The sequence below is a fragment of the Dasypus novemcinctus genome, chromosome 15 (genome assembly GCF_030445035.2).
Source record: "Dasypus novemcinctus isolate mDasNov1 chromosome 15, mDasNov1.1.hap2, whole genome shotgun sequence".
Lineage (NCBI taxonomy): Eukaryota > Metazoa > Chordata > Mammalia > Cingulata > Dasypodidae > Dasypus > Dasypus novemcinctus.
Genome location: NC_080687.1, coordinates 1582183 through 1598297, shown reverse-complemented (window position 1 = coordinate 1598297; position 16115 = coordinate 1582183). Strand labels below are relative to the sequence as shown.

Below are 16115 nucleotides of genomic sequence, written 5' to 3'. Positions count from 1 at the left end.
CACTCTCCAGCGCGCCTCGCGGTGCGGGCGCCCTGGCGCGTTCACGCCCCCCGAAGCCGCCTTTCGCGCTACTCCGTGCGCCCGGGGCTGATTAACTGCACCCGACGAGGAGCGGCGGCCGCGGGGTGCGAGCGGCCCCAGCTTGGCTCTGGGCCCGGACCCCCCGCCGCCCCTGGTTCCCCCTCGAGCCCCCCCCGACGGGCGGGCGCCCTAGATAGGGCCGCCCCCGGCGCGGGCTGCCGCCCCTCCCCGCGGGCTCCCCACCGGGTGCCCGGAGCTGATTGGCAGGCGGGGCGACCCACCCCTGGCGCGGGGCCTCCTCCCGGGACCCGCGATTGGCCTCCCGGGAGGCCGGAGCCCGGGGGCGCGCGGGGAGGGCCGGGCTCGGGTCTCAGCGCCACCCGCGAGCGCCGTAGCTCCCGCCCAGCCTGCCCGCTGCCGTCCTCCCGGGCCCGCCCGGCTCCTGGGGTCCCCGCGGGCGGCGGGCGCAGCCGCTGGTCCCCCCGGCGCCGTCTCCCGCGAGCCCCCCAGCCGGCCCATGCCCGCGGCCGGGACCCCCGGCCCCGCCGCCCGCGCGCGCCCCGCCGCCCGCCCGCCAATGCCGCCGCCGGCCCGGCTGCCGCTGCTGCTGCTGCTGCTCCTGCCGCGCGCCGGCCGCGTCCCGGCGCAGCCCGCCGCCCCCGGCCCGCCGCTGCTGCCGCTCGGGCTGGCGGGCGCCCCCGCCGCGGAGGCCGTGGTGCTGGCGAACCGCGGGCTGCGCGTGCCCTTCGGCCGGGAGGTCTGGCTGGATCCGCTGCGCGACCTGGTGCTGCAGGTGCAGCCGGGGGACCGCTGCGCCGTGACCGTGCTGGACAACGACGCGCTGGCCCAGCGGCCCGGCCGCCTGCGGCCCCAGCGCTTCCCGTGCGACTTCGGCCCCCGCGAGGTGCGCTACTCGCACCTGGGCGCGCGCAGCCCCTCGCGCGACCGCGTCCGGCTGCAGCTGCGCTACGACGCGCCGGCGGGGACGGCGGTGCTGCCGCTGGTGCTGGAGGTGGAGGTGGCCTTCACGCAGCTGGAGGTCGTGACCCGCAACGTGCCCCTCGTCGTGGAGGAGCTGCTGGGGACGAGCAACGCGCTGGACGCGCGCAGCCTGGGGTTCGCCTACCAGCCCGAGACCGAGGAGTGCCGCGTGGGCGCGCTGCCGGGCGTGGGCGCGCTGCCGCGCTACGGGGAGCTGCTCGGCTCCCCGCAGGCCCCGGGACCCGCCGGCGAGGGGCCCGCCCCGGAGCCCCTGCTGATGGACTGCGCCGCCTTCCAGGCGCTCGGCGTGCGCTACCGCCACACGGCGCGCGGGGGCTCCCCGGACCGGGACTGGGTGCCCATGGTGGTGGAGCTGCGCCCCCGGGGCGCCCCCCGTGGGCAGCCCTGCCTCGAAGCGCGAGCACTTCCAGGTGCTGGTGAGAATCCGGGGCGGGGCCGAGAACACGGCCCCTAAGCCCAGTTTCGTGGCCATGATGATGATGGAGGTGGCCCAATTCGTGCTGACCGCCCTGACCCCGGACATGCTGGCGGCCGAGGACGCCGAGTCCGCCCCGGACCTGCTGGTCTTCAACCTCACCGCGCCCTTCCAGCCGGGCCAGGGCTGCCTGGTGAGCACGGACGACCGCAGCCTGCCGCTGTCCTCCTTCACGCAGCGGGACCTGCGCCTGCTCAAGGTGGCCTACCAGCCGCCCCAGCAGGACGCCGACCGCCAGCGCGTCTTCGAGGTGGAGCTGGAGGTGGTGGACCCCGAGGGCGCGGCCTCGGCGCCCTTCGCCTTCATGGTGGTGGTGAGGCCCATGAACTCGCTGGCCCCCGTGGTCACCCGCAACACTGGCCTGCTGCTCTACGAGGGCCAGTCTCGGCCCCTGACCGGCCCGGCTGGCAGCGCCTCTCAGAACCTGGCCATCAGCGACGAGGACGACCTGGAGGCGGTGAGGCTGGAGGTGGTGGCCGGGCTCCGGCACGGCCGCCTGGTCCTGCTGGATGCCTCCGGCGCTGCCGCCGTCCCCAAGACCTTCTCGGTGGCCGAGCTGGCGGCCGGCCGGGTGGTCTACCAGCACGACGCCGCGGGCGGCTCTCTGAGCGACAACCTGGTGCTGCGCATGGTGGACGGGGGCGGCCGGCACCAGGTGCAGTTCCTCTTCCCCATCACCCTGGTGCCCGTGGACCACCGGCCGCCCGTGCTCAATGCCAACACGGGGCTGGCGGTGGCGGAGGGCGAGACGGCGCCCATCCCGCCGCAGGCCCTGAGCGCGGCCGACGCCGACTCCGACAACACCCTGCTGCGTTTCGTGCTGGAGCCACCCTACTCGGCGGCAGGACACCTGCTGCTCCGCCAGTCGCAGCCCCCCGAGGGGCAGGAGCTGGGCGGGGACCCCTGGAGGAGGCAGGGGGCCTTCTATGAGCGGGCGGTGACCGAATGGCGGCAGCGGGACATAACCGCGGGGCGGCTCTTCTACAGGCACACGGGGCCCCACAGTTCTGGGCCAGTCACGGATCAGCTCGTGTTTCGGGTCGAGGATAACCACGACCCCCCCCAACCGGTCGGGGCCACAGAGGTTTGTGATCCGTGTCCACCCAGTGGACCGCCTCCCTCCGGAGCTGGGCAGCGGCTGTCCCCTCCGCATGGTGGTGCAGGAGTCGCAGCTCACCCCACTGCGGAGGAAGTGGCTGCGATACACAGACTTGGACACTGATGACTGGGAGCTGCGGTACACCGTGACCCAGCCGCCCGTGGACACGGACGAGAACCGCGCGCCCGGGCCCCTGGGTGCCTTGGTCCTGGCCGACAACCCTTCCGTCGTGGTGACCCATTTCACCCAGGCGCAGGTCAACCACCACAAAATCGCGTACAGGCCGCCGGACGAGGAGCTGGGCGTGGCCTCCCGCGTGGCCCAGTTCCAGTTCCGCGTGGAGGACCGAGCTGGGAACGTGGCTCCGGGCACCTTCACCCTGTACCTGCAGCCCGTGGACAACCAGCCACCCGAGATCCTCAACACGGGCTTCGCCGTCCCCGAGCGGGGCCAGCACACCCTGAGCGCGACGGAGCTGCACGCCACCGACGTGGACACGGAGGCGGGCCACATCTCCTTCACGCTCACGCAGGCCCCCCGGCACGGCCACCTGCGCGTGTCCGGGCAGAGACTGCGCGTCGGGGGGCTCTTCCACCTAGAGGACATTGAGCAGGGCCGGGTCTCCTACGCCCACCATGGGGCCGCCGCCTCGACGGACAGCTGCTCCCTGGAGGTCAGCGACGGGCGCCACGTGGTGCCCATCACTCTGCGAGCGCAAGTCCGGCCGGCGCCTGGCGAGGTGCCCGCGCAGCGGCTTCCTGCGGGCACTGTGGGGTCCCACCTGGACGTCCTGGAGAACGGCGCTGCTGAAATCACGGCCGGCATCATCGCGGGCGCCGACGGGGACCCCGAGGACTTGATGCTGACCTTCGTCTTGGAGCACCCGCCCTCGTATGGGGTGGTCCTGGCCCGAGGCGTCCCCGCCGAGCAGTTCACCCAGAGGGACCTGCTGGAGGGGTCGGTGGTCTACACCCACACAAGCGGTGAGATCGGCCCGCTGCCCAAGAGGGACTCCTTCAACCTGAGTCTCTCGGAGACGTCTCAGGAGTGGAGACGGGGCGGCAGCGCTGTCCGCGGCGTCACCGTGTGGGTGACCATCCTCCCGGTCGACAGCCAGGCTCCGCAAGTTTCTGTGGGCGAGCAGTTTGCGGTGCCGGAAGGGGACAAGCGCACCATCACCCCGGCGCACCTGAGCGTGGAAGACGCCGACTCCCTCAACGACGACATCCTGTGCACCATCCTCACCCAGCCGGCCTCGGGGTACGTGGAGAACATCTCCCCAGCCCCGGGCTCCGAGAAGTCGCGGGCAGGGCTCGCCGTGAGTGCCTTCAGCCTGAAGGACCTCAGGCAGGGCCACATCGGCTACGTCCAGAGCGTCCATGCCGGCGTGGAGCCCGTGGAAGACAGGTTTGTTTTCCGTTGCTCGGACGGCGTGAATTTCTCCGAAAGGCAGTTTTTCCCCATCGTCATCGTCCCCGCCAACGACGAGCAGCCCGAGCTGTTCCTGAGGGAGTTCATGGTGAAGGAAGGCGCCAGCCTGGTGGTGGACACGCCCATCCTCAATGCCGCCGACGCCGACGTGCCCCCGGACCGCCTGACCTTCACCGTCACCCGGCTGCCCGCCCACGGCCACCTCCTGCACCAGACGGTGAACGGCACGGCTGTGGTCGAGAGCTTCGCCCTGGACCAGATCGTCGAGAGTTCCAGCGTTATTTACGAGCACGACGACTCCGAGACGCAGGAGGACAGCTTTGTGGTCAGGCTGAGCGATGGCAAGCACTCCGTGGAGGGGACGGTCCTGGTGGTGGTCATCCCCGTGGACGACGAGACGCCCAGGATGGCCATCAACAACGGGCTGGAGGTGGCCATCGGGGAGACCAAGGCCATCAGCAGCAAGGTGTTAACGGCAGCCGACCTGGACTCGGAAGACGAAGCCTTGGTGTACGTCGTTCGTTACGGGCCAGCGCTTGGCTTACTGCAGAGACGGATGCCCACAGGTGCCTTCGAAAACGTCACCCTCGGCCAGAACTTTACCCAGGGTGACGTGGACAGAGGCTTGATCCGGTACGTCCACCTGGGGCAAGAGGGCCTCCGGGACCTCATCAAATTCGACGTGACTGACGGCGCGAACGCCCTCATCGATCGCTACTTCTACGTGTCCCTGGGGGGAGTGGACACCGTCTTCCCCGACGTGGTGAGTAAGGGCGTGACCTTGAAAGAAGGCGGCAAGGTCACGCTGACCACGGACCTCCTGAGCACAAGCGACTTGAACAGCCCTGATGAAAACCTCGTCTTCACCATCACCAGGGACCCCTCGAGAGGCCGCTTGGAGTGCACAGACGAGGCCGGCGTGGCCGTCAGGTCGTTCACGCAGCTCCAGCTTGCCGGCAACAAGATCTTCTACGTCCACACCGCCGACGACGAGGGGAGGACAGACGGGTTTGAGTTCCAGGTCAGCGACGGGCGGAACCCCGTCTCCCGGACCTTCCGCATCTCCATCAGCGACGTGGACAACAAGAGGCCGGTGGTCGCCGTCCACACCCTGGTGGTCAGCGAGGGTGAGAACAAGCTGATCACTCCCTTCGAGCTCTCGGTGGAGGACAGGGACACGCCCGACGGGCTCCTGAGGGTCACCGTCACCCAGGCGCCCGTGCACGGCCGGCTCCTGTTCAACAATTCCAGGCCCGTGGCGGCCTTTACCAAGCAGGACCTGAACGAGAACCTCATCAGCTACCGGCACGACGGCACCGAGTCGGGCGAGGACAGCTTCTCCTTCACGGTGACCGACGGTGCCCACGTGGGCTTCCACGTCTCCACCGACGCCGGGCGGGAGACCACGAGCCCCCAGGTGATGAGGATCCGGGTCTTGGCGGTGGATGACAGCGCGCCCCGAGTCGTGGAGAACAGAGGGGCCTCCTGGCTGCGCACTCTGGCCACCGGCCACTTGGGGTTCATGATCACAAGCAGAGCTCTGCGCGCCGAGGACAGGGACAGCCCGCACAGTGCGCTCAGGTTTGTCGTCACTCGGGCACCCCGGCACGGACACATCCTGCACCTGGGCAGAGGGAACCACAGCGTCCCCCACTTCACACAAGGCAGGTTCACTTTCCTCCCTGTGGCCGGAGGACGCTCGGTCTTCTTTCCAAAGGAGGGGAGGGGAGGGGAGATAAGGGAGGGAAGGGGGGAGGGGAGGAAGGGGAAGGGAGGGGAGGGAGGGGAAGGGGGTTGCAGAGAGTTTGTGGAGCATTTTAGAATCTTAGAGAAAAATGTGCTGTCTCAAGTCTGTGTATTCTTTTTTTTTTTTTAAGATTATTTATTTAATTTCCCCCCTCCCCCGGTTGTCTGTTCTCTGTGTCTATTTGCTGCGTCTTGTTTCTTTGTCCGCTTCTGTTGTGGTCAGCGGCACGGGAAGTGTGGGCGGCGCCATTCCTGGGCAGGCTGCACTTTCTTTCGCGCTGGGTGGCTCTCCTTACGGGGCGCACTCCTTGCATGTGGGGCTCCCCTACGCGGGGGACACCCCTGCGTGGCACGGCACTCCTTGTGCACATCAGCACTGCACATGGGCCAGCTCCACACGGGTCAAGGAGGCCCGGGGCTTGAACAGCGGACCTCCCATGTGGTAGATGGACGCCCTAACCACTGGGCCAAGTCCGTTTCCCTGTGTATACTTGTTATTATCAATTGCCGTTCGAAAAAGCCTTCAGATTTATTTTACTCTGGTTAATTTTTGAGAACGCTATTCTGATTACTGTTAAGGTCGTTAGGAATTTTATAACAAAAAAAAAAGACTACATTTATGCATACTTTGTAGCTTCTTTTAATGTGTTTATAATGCATCTTTTTTTACAATTTTTTAAAGACGCTTTAGATTACATAAATGTTACTCTCAAAATATAGGGATTCCAATATGCCCCATTTCCTCCCCCTCCCACACTTTCCCATCAATGTCTTTCTTCAGTGTGGTACGTTTGTCACAAATGTATTGACGCATTGGCTAACTGGACCATAGTTTACATTTCAGTTGGCATTCTTTCCCATATAATTTCGTAGGTTATGGCAAAATGAGTGTGCATGTTAACTTAGACACACACTGTGCAGGGGTGTGGCGGTGAGCACGTGTCGGAGTTGTAACCGTTAGTCTCAGCATGTTACTGTGCATCACCCCACCAAGGAGAGGCTTCGCCTGTGGGTCCGTCCGAGCACAGGCTCCTGCTCGGCCTCTCCAGGCCCCGTGGCCTCCGAGACTCGGGGCTCCTCTAGGGTGCCTTCTCCTGGGGGCCGCCTGGGGCGGAGCTGGGGCAGAGGCCGTCAGCCAGGTGCTTGGGCTTGGGCTGCTCCTCCAAGACCTGCGACTGGGCCAGGAAGGCCAGAGAGGACAGGGAGCCGCCCGGGCCGGCCCGCACCGCGGGGCCTTCTCCTGCTGGCACCTGCTGGGTGGCAGGTGCTCTGGAAACGCGGGTCCAGTGCGCAAGGGAAGCGCCCTGTGTGGACGCTGGCCAGGAGCTGCCCTCCACGCCCCGGCTCCCGGCGGAAGCGGAGGTGCCCAGGCCTGCAGGGCCCGCACGACGGCGGCCAGCTGGGCGCTCCGCGCAGGGCTTCTGCAAAGGCTTCCGGAAGTGGTGCTGGGCGGTGGTAGGCTGGACCGTCCTCCTGGAGCAGGAGAGGATGAGAGGAATGGCCCGGAGGGACAAGTGTTATGCGGCTCCCTGCGCCAACCTGCGGAAGTACGGGATTTTAGACGCGGAGAGGAGCTTTTGAATGAAGATAGGCATATTATTTAAAATATGTACGGCTACATCCCACGGCTCAAACACTGACCTATTACTTCTTAGATAGTAAATCCTAAAATTATGCTCTCTTGCTGTTTATTTTCATGATTTATTTTTATGGTCTGAGTAAATTTATAGAGTAGGTATAAGTTTATTATAAAAAATGATACCTTTTTAAGATTACCTTTTAAAGGTAAATTATCGAATTCCCATAAAAATAAAACAAATATCGACCAGGAAAATCGTTGTGCCAGCCCTCATTGAACAGGTGGAGGCGGGCGCTGGGTCTGTGCAGGTATTTGTGGAGATTAGGTAAGCGAGAGAGAACGGGCTCCTTGTGCAGCTACCGCGCTGCTTCTTCACTAGGAGGATGAAAGCGGTATCCGGAGGAAGGATTACGAATTTCTCTAGAAAAGATCATGGAGAGATAAGCCAGATTCTATTGGGAAAAAATTTTCAATGCCTAAATTTTAGATCCCTTTAGCACTGAGGCCAGAGAAGGTTATTGAGTGATCCCTAGGAGAAGGAATTTAATTCCTTTCAAAAATTTATTAAATTTCCTTGTTAGGGAACATTAACAAATAGAACTTGCAGATTAGAGAAATTATCTAGCGTTTCAAGCTCGAGCTCTTCCCCAGGTCTGAGTCGGTTGTCCCAAGTGCCTGCTTTGTTGTGTTTTCTGTGTGTGTTTCAGAGTGAGGTTCACGTATGCTGATGGTATTTCTAAAGGTGAAATCACAGTGTCATCATCAGAGTTTTGACTGACTGGAGATAAAAGCGGATATCTCCTTTTTAAACTGTGATTAACACTTTTAAGGAAAATGAAAAGGCCTTCGTTTGCTCCCACTAATGAGTTTTGCATGCCTGGACTTGGAGGGAAGATTCGACACTAGAGTGCTGCAGAATCGCATTCACGTCCCCTTTTCTTTAAAACGCGTTCTTAAAGCTCAGTTTTGAAGTGGTGATTTACTTCAACGAAGCGATCTCCTAAATGCTGTCGTGTTTAACGCGGACACAGAGCCGGGGTCTGCGCAACGGGCTTTCCTGCGGTTTTCTTGTCTTGTGGTGGAGCCTGTGGGCTCCCTTCAGCATTTGGGGAGGGCCCTCCCCAGTGACCCCCAGCCTTCCGCAGTGGCCAGAGGCCGCCCCAGGGAGGGAAGGTTGTGAGGCTGAGCGGTGAGCGGCAGTGAGCGGGAGCTAGCGGGAGCGGGCTGCGTGCAGGAGCGAGCGAGCCGCGTGCAGGAGCGAGCGAGCCGCGTGCAGGAGCGAGCGAGCCGCGTGCAGGAGCAAGCCGCGTGCAGGAGCGAGCAAGCCGAGCTCCTCTGAGGGCAGGGATGTGGAAAAGCTGAGCTTTTACCAAATATCAAACCTTGAGCAAGGCATGTGGGCAGTTACTATGACAACAACCCCAGAAGTTTTCACTCCGCTAGCCAAGAGCCCTGCTGAGCGCTGGCAACGCGCTGGAGAAAGGGTGGAGGAGCGCTGGGCGCGTGCTCGGCCTCCAGCACCCGCGGCCACCCGTGCCCGGCCTCCAGCACCCGCGGCCACCCCGTGCTCGGCCTCCAGCACCCGCGGCCACCCCGTGCCCGGCCTCCAGCACCCGCGGCCACCCTGTGCTTGGCCTCCAGCACGCGTGGGCACCCCCGGGCGCCAGCACTGACCCCTCCCAGGGCCTGGTCCGGGGCCGTCCACTGTGGGCAACGGGCTGGGGCCCACGCGCCCATCCCTGGAGACCGTCGTCCCACAGCCCCTGGCCTTGGGTGTGAGGCCTCTAAACCTCTAAACCTCTAAACCTCTAAACCTGTAAACCTCTAAACCCCACGGCGCCAACGCAGCAGGTTGCTTGGGATGGAAAAGCCACGGAGCTCGCTGGGCGCGTGGAAATCCCGTGGAGCGAGGCTGCGGGGCCGTGAGCTGGTTCTGGAGTCAGGCTCACGGGCGCAGAGCAACACGGTCTACGGTGAGCGAATACAGGGCAGGCCGGTCTCAGGCTGCCCGTGGGGCGCTGTTAAGCATAGCAGCTGGTAAGAGGGGATGAGTAATGCTGAAAAGCAGTTTATGCATTTGTCCCTGACCACCAGGGGAGCGTGCCTGAGGCTCTGCCCACCTGCTGGCAGGAATAAAGCTTTCAGCTTTTGTTACGTGTTCTCTGTCCTAAGTTTCTCTGACACTGGACCATGATCGTTGTTTCGATCTGTATGAATTTTTAGATCACCTTAAGTTTTCCTTTCAAACATTTTAGAGCTAAACTACAAGAGGAAGAAAAGGTAGCCAGAGTGGACTCAAAGCCTCTTTCCTCTTGGGCCAGGAAATCTGCCAGGCCTCAAAATAGCTGCCTGTCAGGACAGTGGATGGCATTCCGCATTTAGATAGCGCTCCTTTGTGTGTTAGTATTATAGCCTAACGCTTGTGCTCTGTCTGCCTGAGAGGTCAGATTTCCAAGGACAGCTGAAGTCCAGGGGCCTAAAGACACAGGAAACAGGAGAGCACTGGTCCCCCTAAGGGGAGAGGCATCCAGAGCGGGTCCAGGAAGGCAACAGCCAATGGGCTTCCCCGCAAGCTGCATGTCACCGAGGTTCCCTGGTCAGTAACCATCTTGCTTTTCGGTTATTTTCCAGCTGACATCGATGACATGAAAATATGCTATGTCCTAAGAGAAGGGGCGAATGCCACCAGCGATGTGTTCCAGTTCTCGGTGGAAGACGGTGGTGAGTAGGCGCAGGTGTTTCCACAGCAGACTTTACAGTCTCGACCAACACAGTCCTACACTGCAGAGATTGTCGCTAGCTGTTCCAGTTGCATTATTTTTTGTCTTATGGTTTGTGAAGCACCAAAGAGAAAAGCTTTATAACTAGGACCCTGTGCCCAGTTCATATTCACCCTGCGCAGGGAGCCCAGAGTGTGCTGGGAGGCCCGCGGCGGACCTGCCCGGGGGTGTTGCTCTCGTTTCGCGCAGGGCGGGCTAATTCCGGTGGTGAGGGGCTGTGTTCTCCAAGAAACCCCTTCTAAGTGAGCGCCGGTCGCGCTGGCCAGCCTCGGGTTTCCAGCGGCCTCCCAGCTGGGGCTGTGCGACTCCCTCCGGCTGAGCTTTTCCTTGGTGAAGTTTGCGGGGCACAGCAGGGAAGAGATCTGGGTGCCCCAGGGCTCCCCCCCGCGCCCTTGCCCCCATGCCCCGCGCGTCACCACTGTCCATCCTGTGGAGAAGGAGCGACCTGGGCGTTTCTAGATGGTCACAAAGACGCGTTTCCACCCGCATCACCTCAGGAGGATCAGACGGCACAGGACGTGGGCGTGACGGGAAAAGCAGACAGAAGTGGGAGCTCGGGTGAGAGCAGAGGGCGGGGAGGGATACCCGGAGTTGTTTCCTTAGGAGCATTCTCAGGTGACTCGTTGTCCTGTCCGTTATCGCAAAGCGCTGCATCCTGGCCCTCCATATCATTTGAAGCATTAAAAAGTATGTGATCAAAAATCCCTGGACATAAGTTCTCAGCCCAAAAAAATGACCTCTATTGGGTATGTGCCAGAGACAAGAAAAAGTATGTTCACTTGATTTGATTTCTGCTGTAAATCAAAGGTTTGGTAAAGTTAATTCTTTCACTTTTTATAGTAATAAAATAAGAGTTAAGTATTCTACTTAACTATTATCAATAAAAGATCTCTTTTATTGATGAAAGGAATCTTAGTATGAAACAGTTCTAACAAGGGAACCAACTTATAAAAAAATATGTACGTTTTGAATCTTGTTGCTCAAATAGTGAATTCTGCTGTAAGTTAACATTAGAGTTGGAACCCAAAGTGCTTCAGGCTGTGTAGTGTATCAACATTTAAGGACAACTTTTGATCCAAGGTAACATGTTTCTCTCTTAGAATAACTGAGTAAACATCAATAGCAAAAGCGTGGCTTTCTTTAAGATTACAAAAAAAAGTTCAAAAGTACAAAAAACATAAAATTCCATAATATGCTAAGACATTGAAGCCTGTGCTGTTTTCCACATTTTGCCTTTTTCTCATTCTTAAAATACATGTATACCCTGCTGTTCTTCCCATCCCTTCACTGGGTGGTAAGGTAGCGTTTGTTTTAAAGTTTGGTCTACATTCAAACTTTGGAAAACAGTACACAGAATCATATTTCAAAATATTAAGTGAGGACTGACGGGTTATAGAAGGTGGGTTTATTTTTGGATTTACTGAAAACGTGGCTGAGCCCCTAAAGATTATCGTAGTGTTTATGGACATAGGAACTAAATCATTCCAGAGGTTTTCAGCGCTACGGTTTCCTGGGAGAGAGACACCCCCAGAGGTCCTGCTCGTTATCTCCCCGCCCCCTCTGCCGTGAGAGCATCGCGGGTGGGCTCAGGGCGCCTCCGGCAAACTGCCAGTTGGACCGAGTTGACCCTAATTCCCCTGGTGTGAGGAAACTTCCCTTTAACAGAACAAACACCCCGAGACCCACGAGATTTAAAAATAGTCACATGTGCATTTCAAAATTAATCTCCTCGATTCTTTGAGGTTTTTTAAAAAAAGATTTTTGTATTGCCTTATAAAATATTCTCACATTTGAATGAGAAGTGCAATACTATTTAAACTTACAGAGTATCTAGGTGAGGTATTTTGCCAAAAAGAAGTTTTAAATGTTTACAATATTTGTAGTTAAAAAAAAGATAAAGGCATTCTTTCTATAAAAATAAACTTTTGCTTATGAATTTTGAATTTTGTGTGATCTAACTATATATCATGACTTCTAGTTATACAGTCAATAATTTGATAGTATATATTCTGGAAAATAATCTAGTTTATGGACTTTAATGTGAATATTTATTTTCAAAATCCTGACGTTTAACAATGGGAGCTTCATGTTATAGATCACCTGTTTAGGGAGACAGGTTTGTGGGGTATTTTCATAAAGTAACGTGCATCTCAGGAATTAGGTGAGGTCCTTGAGCTGTGTGCGCAAGCGTCATCCTCTTGTTGGGGGGGTCCTGCTCTTGGGGAAGCAGGTAACCCCACGCAGCCCCTCGGGAAATGCCGCAGCCTCTTCCTGCTTAGGGGCCAAGAGCCCCTCTGGACCCCTGGGGCTGGCTGCGGAACTCAGCCGCAGCGACCCACTGGGACCTGCGTTAGCGAGGAGAGACCGTAGTCACCGGCCATCCCACGTGGGGGCGTCGTGGCAGATAATTAACTTTACTTCTGAACCTCTTTTCAAGCCACTGAGTTCTTCAAGTCAACAGAGGACTCTGGGGTAGTTCCTGTCTAAGGAAATTGCTGGGGCAAACAGTCCTTCAAGAATCTTAAAACTAAAACGTGCCTTTTCACCTCAGGCGTCAGGAGCGTGAGGCGTTGATGCCAGCAGAGGCTGACACCTCTTGCTTCCGACGTCATCCTGTCACCCTGGAGCGTGGCTGGCCGCGGGTGATGTGGTGAATTAGCCACGACCAGAATTAGCGGGATGGTGTGTAGGATACGGTTACTACCTGTGGGTTTTGGAGAACTTTGGGGCTTTCCTCAAATAGAAGGCGTAAGGAGGACACTATTCAAGACTGGAAAATGCCAGGAGCGCCACCTCAGGGCGGCCTGATGCGTTTGGATTTAATAAATTTTGTTGACGCAGCCCACGTGCACATATGCAACACCGATCCTTGTGTCGGAGGGCTCTTCCAACAATATCTTAACCCTTCTATAAAATGTATCACTATTGACGCGATTTGCCTTTTCAGCATCCCTGTGAGTTTGGTAAACCACTAAATACCACTCCTTTTTGGCAGATGAGGACATCGAGTCACAGAAATGGGAATCAGGCCTCCCTGCAGTTGCACAGCCAGTGGCTAGAGGGTGATGTGAACCCCAGGTTCTGTCCCCAAATAAGGATACTTCCACACTTCATCAGGGCAGGCAGGCATGTGAGAGGGAGAAGTCTTGAATTTCTCTGGGTTTAACAGAGAAATGTTTAACAGGTGAGAAGGAAGTCCGAGTTGGGTCTGCTGATAAGCAAAAGGCTTGGTATCTTGTAGAATGTAAATTTCTAGTTTAAAATAGTTTTAAGGTCATTGTGCCCTAAAATTTGTAATTCACTTCTTTGGGGATCATGGTGTAAATGTTGAAGTTATCATTTAGCAACGAAGTGTGGCTAGTGGAGTATGGGTGGGAAGAGGCCGTCCATCCTGGAGCAGGACCGAGCAGCACGTGAATGTGTAATCACAGTCCACAAGAGCAGAGCCTCTCGGCGAAGCTGGGGAGTCCCCGCCAGGTACCCCTGACTTCATCGCACGAGCTGCTGTGTTGCAGCCACGATGGAGTTATCTAAACCTTCTTGTGATTAATTTGGTTTGCTGGGCAATCGCCTGTGGATTTCCCTGAATCATCTTCTGTTTCTCTTAGTTTTACCCCTTGTATCGTCATGAGCTTAATGGACACACAGCCTCCTTTGATAACGGCCTCTTTAAATTAGAACTGCACGCCTCTGCCATTGTGCCTGTGTGTGTGTGTGGGTATTCTTTTGTCCCTTGCATAGTTGAGCGTATTTTATGATTCCACCCAGGCTTTAATCCTCTGTAATTTTTCTGTAAATTATTCCAAAGTGAGCGGGCTTCCCTGCCCTTTTCAATTTCCTCTCCAAAACTCCCCTCCAGCTCGTCACTGCCTGTGGCCCAGTCTCGCTGCAGGCCTGACCACCCCGGTCTGTGCTTGTTAACCGCCCGTCGGCCCCTGGCTCAGATGTCCTTTCCTCTCCAGTGTTGCTCCCAAAGTCAAGATGAAAAAGCTGTGTAGGCCCGTCTCTGCGCTTCTCTCCTGATTCTGTTTATAGCAAGAAGTTTGTGTGATGATCACTGGTTAATGTGAAGACTTCGATTAGTACAGAAGGAATTCCTTCACATCCAAATGGGGTCATTTGCAGGCACTGTACCCCGGTGCCTACCCACGGTTGACCCGTAAATACTTAACATACATTGAAATGAAGGAATGGGTAAATGAAAACAAAAAAGTTTGTGCTTTCGGTGTAAGGATTAAGAATGCAGCAACTGCCACCAGGTCTTGAAGATGTTTTCCTGCATTTTCTTCTAGGAGCTTTGTGGCTCTAGCTTTTACATTTAGGCCTTTGATCCATTTTGAGTTAATTTTTGCATAGGGTGTGAGAGAGGGGTCTTTTTTCCTTCTTTTGGCTCTGGATATCCACTTCTCCCAGTACTATTTGTTAAACAGACTGTTCTTACCCAGCGGGATTGGTTTGACAGCCTTGTCAAAAATCACTTGACAATGTGAGGCTCTGTTTCTGAACCATCAATTTGGTTCCATTGGTCTGTGTGTCTGTCTTTATGCCAGTACCATGCCGTTTTACCACTATAGCTTGGTATTATGATTTCTGTTCAGAAGTGAGATTCCTCCAACTTTTTTTTTCCTTTTTAAGATGTTCCTGGCTATTTGTGACCCCATACCCTTCCAAATAAATTTGATAATTGTGATTTCCATTTGTTTAAAAAATGCTGGTGGAATTTTTATCGGGATTGCATTGTATCTGTATATCAATTTGGGTAGAATTGACATTTTAATCATATTTGTTTTCCCAATCCGTGAGCATTGAACGTTCTTCCAATTAATTAGTTTGTTTAAAATTGTTTTTAGCAGTGCATTGTAGTTTTCTGACTACAAATGCTTTATTTAATTCTTAAATACTTGATTCTTTTGTCGCTATTGTAAATGGAAGTTTTTCCTGACTTCCTTCTCAGATTGCACATTACTAACGTGTGGAAAAACCACTGAGTTTTGTATATTGACCTTGTATTTTGATATCTACTGAAATCATTTATTAGCTCTAGCAGCTTTGTTGTAGATTTTTTGGGACTTTCTAGGTATAGGATCATATGAGTGAATAGAAAAAGTTTTACTTCTTCTTTTCTGATTTGGATGCCTTTCATTTTCTTTTTCTTACCTGATTGCTCTAGCAGGAACCTCTAGCCCTATACTGAACAACAGTAGTGGCAGTGGGCAACCTTATCTTGTTCCTGATCCCAATGGGAAAGCTTTCAGTTTTTCACCATTGAATAACATGTTAGCTATGTGTTTTTCACGTATGGCCTCTATCATGTTAAGAAAATTCCCTTCAGTTCCTATCTTTTGAATTATTTTTATCAAAGGATGCTGTATTTTGTCAAATGCATTTTCTGCATCAATCAATAAGATTGTGATTTTTCTTCTTGATTTATTAATGTGATATATTACACTGATTTTCTTGTATTAAACCACCCTTGCATGCCCAGTATAAAACCCACTTGATTGTGATGAATAATTCTTTTAATGTGTTGTTAGATTATTAGCAAGTATTTTGTTGAGGATTTTTGCATCTGCATTCATTAGGGAAATGGGTCTGTAATTTCTTTTCTTCATAATTCTTTACCTGGTTTTGATATTAGGGTGATATTGGCTTCATAGAATGAGTTTGGTAGCGTTCCTTCCTGTTCTATTTTTTGGAGGAGCTTGAGTGAGATTGGTATTAAATTTTCTTTGAATGCTTGGTAGAACTTACCTGTAAAACCAACTGGTCTTGGACCTTTATTTTGGGCAGTTGTTTGATGATTGTTTAAATCTCTTTACTTGTGATTGGTTTGTTGAGGGCTTCTATTTCTTCTAGGGTCAGTGTAGATTGTTAATATGTTCCTAGGAATTTTTTCATTTTGTCTTCATTTTTCAGTTGGTTGGTATACAATTGTTCATAGTATCCTCTTACGATTTCTTTTATTTCTGTGGGGTCAGTAGT

The 16115-nt window shown here is 55.6% G+C and overlaps 1 protein-coding gene across 1 annotated transcript in view; it reads left to right on the top strand.

Moving 5' to 3' along the window:
- The first annotated feature begins 538 nt into the window (after positions 1–538).
- FREM2 (FRAS1 related extracellular matrix 2) overlaps positions 539–16115 on the top strand; it is a 158850-nt gene continuing 143273 nt past the window's right edge. Inside the window, 4 exon segments of the mRNA XM_058276918.1 lie at positions 539–1393; positions 1395–2555; positions 2557–5692; positions 9985–10074. Coding sequence (XP_058132901.1) covers positions 539–1393; positions 1395–2555; positions 2557–5692; positions 9985–10074 — 5242 coding nt within the window.